General features: G+C 59.5%; 1 protein-coding gene across 1 annotated transcript in view; it reads right to left on the bottom strand.

Moving 5' to 3' along the window:
- Positions 1-296: 296 nt before the first annotated feature.
- Positions 297-5483, bottom strand: part of PHF7 (PHD finger protein 7) — a 6678-nt gene continuing 1491 nt past the window's right edge. The window contains exons 2-10 of the mRNA XM_009327882.1: positions 4752-4868; positions 3972-4063; positions 3666-3767; positions 3270-3394; positions 2509-2671; positions 2316-2422; positions 1683-1796; positions 575-693; positions 297-469 (exon numbers count right to left, since the gene is read on the bottom strand). Coding sequence (XP_009326157.1) covers positions 297-469; positions 575-693; positions 1683-1796; positions 2316-2422; positions 2509-2671; positions 3270-3394; positions 3666-3767; positions 3972-4063; positions 4752-4868 — 1112 coding nt within the window. The remainder of the gene's footprint in view (positions 470-574; positions 694-1682; positions 1797-2315; positions 2423-2508; positions 2672-3269; positions 3395-3665; positions 3768-3971; positions 4064-4751; positions 4869-5483) is intronic.

Here is a 5483-nt window from a genome sequence, read left to right as displayed (position 1 = left end):
TTTTGACAAACAAGCATTTTATTGCGCAAATTCTATTGATACGAATGAACAGTTGAATTGCTCATTGCAGCATACAAACCTTTTAGAAACTCCCCAAAAGATAGCAAAGACCAAATTCCTCTTGCTGGGGCTCACAGAGTGGCTGGGCTGTGCACACGGGTGCATGCACACAGCAGGACCCGCGGGACTCCCTCCAGCAGGGGCTGGGTGCCTCTGCCATCCACGGGAGCTACCACAAGGCCTGGCCTGCAGAGCTGCCCAGCAGGAGCCCACCGGGCGGTGGAAGCGCTGGCTCTTCAGTGCCGGCTGTAAGGCTTTTTGGCCCAGGTCCTCATCCGCGAGCGGCCTGCCCGTCGGTCTGGCCCTGTCTGGCCTGACTGACTGCATGTCTCAGGAGCTGGGGAGCTGTGGGACGATGCTGCCTGGCCGGTGGTGCTGGGGCCAGCTGCCTCTGGCTGCACACTGGAAGCTGTAAGGGGAGGCAGGAGGTCAGCAGCATGGCCCCACACCCCAGAGTGGTGCCCCCACCCACCCGGAGGTAGCTCCATGGGGGGGGGGCAGGTTCGCCTCTTACCAGTGCTCACTCCAGCACAGTCCTCACACTCCCATGTGGCTGCGCTGTCCTTCAAGGCGGAGCAGCATCTGTGGGTGCCCTTGGCAGCACAGGAGGAGCACAGGAGCAGGTACCATGGCCTGGGGAAGAAAACAGGCTGGCGGCCACGGCTGCTAGGGCTGGCAGTCACACCAGGGAGGCAGCCACTTTGTCAAGTGACCTGAGGGAAGGATTGCTCAGCGGAGATCCCTGAGACGGCCCCAACTGAGTGCCACGAGTCTTGCTCCCAGAGCCCTGGGTGAGCTCAAGAGCTCAGGCAAACCCTCCCTCCGTGGCTTGGACGACCACTCAGTCAGTGGTAGCAGGGGCATGCCATCTGGTCTGGCAGCTCAGCGTGGCCTTGAGAAAGGGCTGTCCCTTTCCCTCTTCCTCAAGCCCTGCAGGCACCCTTCTCCACCCCTTCGTAAGGCCTTCAGAGCCTAGGGAGAAAATGTATCGCACCCCATCCAACCAGCAGAGAGGTTGAAGATGTATTCCCAGTAGGCACACACACCTAAACACCACATATATGCACATATATGGGGTTTGCCACACAGGTCACGAACAGACACACAGAGCAGTTACGCGAGCACAGTGTTGACTCATCTGGATGGGTTTCACACCTGGACAATGGGATTGATGGCTCTCCTGGGACAGCCCTGGGAGGGGCCTGGACAGGGTGTTCCTTCTTCTGAGCCCTTTCTTTAGGTTCCTGCCTGCCTTTGGGCCTCTCTGCAGAGCTGGGCTTGAGGACCTGGGCCTCTGATGTGCTGATGGCTCCTGGGACGGGCCTCCCATGAGTAGCTGGGGCAAGGTATTCTTTGGGCTCCCCCCAACTACCACTGGCTCTCTGTGCTCCTCTGTGGGTGTGCAGGTGGGCTAGTGCATGATTTAGCCAGGCAATAGGACAGACTGCACTGGTCAGGCAGTGGGCATGGCCAGACAAGCATAATGACCAGACACTATTTACACATTCTGGGTGTGCAGATGAGCTTTTCTTGCACAGCCTAACACAGGGATCTGGAGAGACTGAGACTAAGGCATCTGCTGCCAGCAATTCAGCGGGGAAATTGCTGTTTAGGTGACTTACCCCTCTTCTTCTGCCTGCTCCCTGCCTTGGGCATAGAGGCACAGGCTGGCATCGCATCGGCTGTGCCTCTGGTACATATCTGTAAAGCCAACGCCAGCCTCCCATGCTGGTTGTCTGCATGTGAAAAAAAAGGAAGGTCATAAGCCTCCCCTGCCACAAGCATAAGGCAGACCCAGGATCGAGTCAGGCATCTGGGATAGCCAGACGCCTGAGCACCAGGAATCCTGGGGAGCCCTGTGCAGCCAGTTTGGTTGCCTCTCTGAGCCCCAGACAACCTTGACCTCTGCTGTCAAGGGCCTGGCAGGGTTGGGGAGAAAACTAGGAGGGAAGCAGGGGCTGCCTTTGCCCTAAAGAAACATGGAGGTAAGAAGTTGAGTTGAGGTCTGAGAAAAACCACCAGGCAAGTTCTGGGAAGAGCAAATTCCTCCAAAACTCATATCCACAAGCACCCTGCTTCTTGCTCCGAAGGTCAAGTTCCCGGGGTCTGGTGCATCCCTGCCTGGGAGCCCCTATCCTCCTCTTCTCTCAGCAGCCTCTCTCATGGGAGACAGAGCTTGGGCAGAGAGCCTCTGGGCTGGCCCAGCACAGCTCATCTGTCTTGTGGGCGTAGCAGAAGGGCAGACAAGGACCAACCTGGCGGGGACTTGGATCCCCAGGGAAGACATTTCTGGCAGGAATTTCTCCCTGTCATTACACTGGGGGCACCGGAAGCAAAGCAGCCCAGCATGGAAAGCCTGTTGCTGCAAGAGAGTCAGACAAGCAGCGTGAGCAGGGTACTGCTGCCAGGCGCCTGCCTTGCCTAAGGGGCACAGGAAGGGCCTTGTACCTGGATGCAGCCCCGATGGAACCATGCCTGCCTGCAGTTGGGGCACACCATAGTCTGGTAGGACAGCTTCTCCTCCACATGCTCCAGGCAAATGACACATGAGGTTTGGCCGTCCTGGTGTACCTGCACTGTTTGTTCTGGCCTGTGCTCCTGGCAGAAGGACCTGGGTGGGAGATGGAAGAAGAGGTGGGCAAGGTCAGGAAGAGCCGAGTCCTTCCTTCGTTCTGGACAAGGCTACCCAAAGGAGCGTGGAGGCTGACTGCTGCGCGGGCAGTGCGCACATGTCCCTCTTCCTATACCCTCCCCGTGGATTCCCCATCCCAGGGCCCTGGCACGTTCTGTCTGAACATGCTCCCCTCCGAGACAAGCACAGGGGAGCTTCTGCCCAGACACAGACCTTGCGAGCAGGGACGAGGCCTTACAAAGACAGAGGAGTATGGAGGCCTTACGAAGGGGCGAGGCTGTGCAAAGACAGTCTTTTCCCAGCCCTGAGCCAGGAAAACCTCCCAGGCTTCCTGGGGGCTGAGAATAAGTGATTCCCAGGGCATTGCCGGGAGTGGACCATCCTGCTCTGCTCCAGCACCCAGAGCACAGGGAATGGGGCATAAATGAACCCTCCAGATCCTGGCTCAGGCTCCAGGAGGGCACTTTGGAGGAGTCACTGTGGGGCACAACAAGCAGGTTCCTCGTCTGCTTGGCCACTGCTGGCAGGAGGGGCACAGAGGCAGAGGAGGCCCAGCATGAGGGCCGTCAGCCCTTACCTGTGCTGCCCAAAGAATTGGGAGATGCATCCATTTTCGAGGCCGCAGGGGAAGTGGAAGCTGCGCTTGCATTTCTTCCCCTGGCAGGTAATGGTGGCCCCCCTCTCGCCACAGACATAGCAGGTCTGTAAAAAGCACAACAGCCCTCCTCTCAGAGCTGTGCCCTGGGTCCCCCAGGCCTGCCCCAAACCTTTGGCAAGGGTGCAGGCATCTGCTGAGTCCACACGCTGCAGATCCACCTTGTGGACTGCGGTCCCTGCTTATGCTGGAGCCTCTCTGGAGCTCCTGGGACTTGTGTTGCCGGGGGCTGCCTGAAACACTGGGATTTCCTTCCCATGGTGCAGGCTCCACCTGTTCTGGCACAACACCCCCACACACCCCCCATGAGGTCTTCACCTTCCTAGTAGTCTGTTTCACCACCTGTCGGACGTCCTCAAGGCGGATGTTGTGGACTTCGTTGTTCCTTGCCTGCCTCGAGAAAAGCCCGTTGGCCAGATACTGAAAAACAGGGCAGTCCAGGAGTATTAGGTGGGTGATGCAGGGACCACTACTGCTGGATGGTGCTTAGAGAGGATCTGGGCAGGCCATGGGCTGTGAGCACAGTCCCACATGCCTCGATCCTGCCGGGCTGGGGACGGAAGAGCCTAGGCTGCTGGGCTGGGGTATGACAAGAAAGCTGGGGACAGCCCCAGGGGAACTCACCAGGCAATTCTCATGGATGCAGACACCGTTATCCTGGCTCTTCTCCCCATAAATATCTGGGTCAGTGTCTGCCCGACCGCACAGCATGCATGCTGCAGAGGGGAGAGCAAAGGCCACAAATGCTGAGCACCTCTCTAGGGTGGGCAAAAGCATCCTTGTAGAGGGATTTCCCTCCAAAGGCCCACGGGGTTGCTGGGTGACAGGCAGGGCTGGAGCTGTGGGAAGAGCACTTGATGGCTTTGGGGAGAAAGGGGCATTGCAGGCATGGCAAGTGCCTATGTTTGTTACAACAGGTGCGTGTGTGGTGGGCAGGAGTCACAAGAGGGGCCAGGGAAAGCTCTAGCTTGTATCAGGCGACAGAGTGCCTCACTGCATGCTTTGGGGCACTGCCTTTGCACCCAGCCCGTGTTCCATCCTGCCTCTGCCAAAATCCCCTCCTGTGCCAATTCCTGTCCTGCTGGCCCTCGACAGCCCCAAAGGCAGGCCCCTTCCTTGGCCTCGGTGCCTACAGCTCCGTCCTGGCTCATGCTTCTCCTACCCTCTCCTGCGCCCCCATCCCATTCTGTCAGGCCCTGTTGCTCCCAGCCAGCCCCGGCAACACCTCCCCTCCCCACATAGCCTCCCCTCGCCCCAGGCCCCTTTGCTGAGCATGGCCCCTGTACCAGGCAGTTGGGGGCCTCCAGCCTCCCTTTGCAAGGCTTGCAGCCACACACAGACCACCCTGACACCCCTTTTGCTTGGCCGCAGGCCACAGGGATGTGTGGGTTCACTTGCTCTCACCATTCTCCCTTGCGTCAGGGACCTTGCGCTTCATGGCAGACACAGCGACAGTGGACAGTGAGCACTCCTGAAACCCGCCCCAGCACTGCCGGGGCTTCAGACACTCCTCTGCCGACTCTGCAGGGGAAGCAGAATGAGATGAGTTTCCAGCACAGGACCCCAAGCCCCAGGCCTGGGGACCTGCCCCTCCCACAGCACCCCCAGCAAGCCCTTTGTCCCCTGCCCAGGGCTGTCCCAGCCTCAGGCAAAGACTGGCAGTGCCATGTCTGCCTCACCTGCCCCCAGGCTCAGACCCACAAAAGGCAGTGGCCCCTCCTGCCCTGCCCTGCCCTGCCCTCACCTCACCTCACCTCACCTCACCTCACCTGGGTGCTGGGAGGTGCTGCCTCCCAGTCTAGGGCCTGCCTGTGCCCTCACCCTTTCTTATACCCACCTGGGGGCCGTGTCACTGACCCACTGTGACACCACTGTGACACCATTACCACACCCCCACTGCCCATTGCCACCCACTGTGACATGGCCACCGCATCACCAGGGCTGGTGCCAAAGACTGATGTGGGCTCCTGAAACATGCTCTAACGCAGGGGCACCCACAAACCCCATAGTTCAGGCCCCTGGGGCAGATGGCCGACACACAGAGTGACAATGGTCACTCCCATCTGTGTGGCGGCAGCCTCTTCCCTGGGGCTGCGGGCACCTCGCAGCCCCTCACCACCCCCCCCCCCCCCCTCC

This window comes from Pygoscelis adeliae, unplaced genomic scaffold, assembly GCF_000699105.1.
Source record: "Pygoscelis adeliae isolate BGI_AS28 unplaced genomic scaffold, ASM69910v1 Scaffold14, whole genome shotgun sequence".
NCBI lineage: Eukaryota > Metazoa > Chordata > Aves > Sphenisciformes > Spheniscidae > Pygoscelis > Pygoscelis adeliae.
The sequence above is the reverse complement of the archived record's forward strand: the minus strand, read 5'-3'. Positions and strand labels throughout refer to the sequence as shown.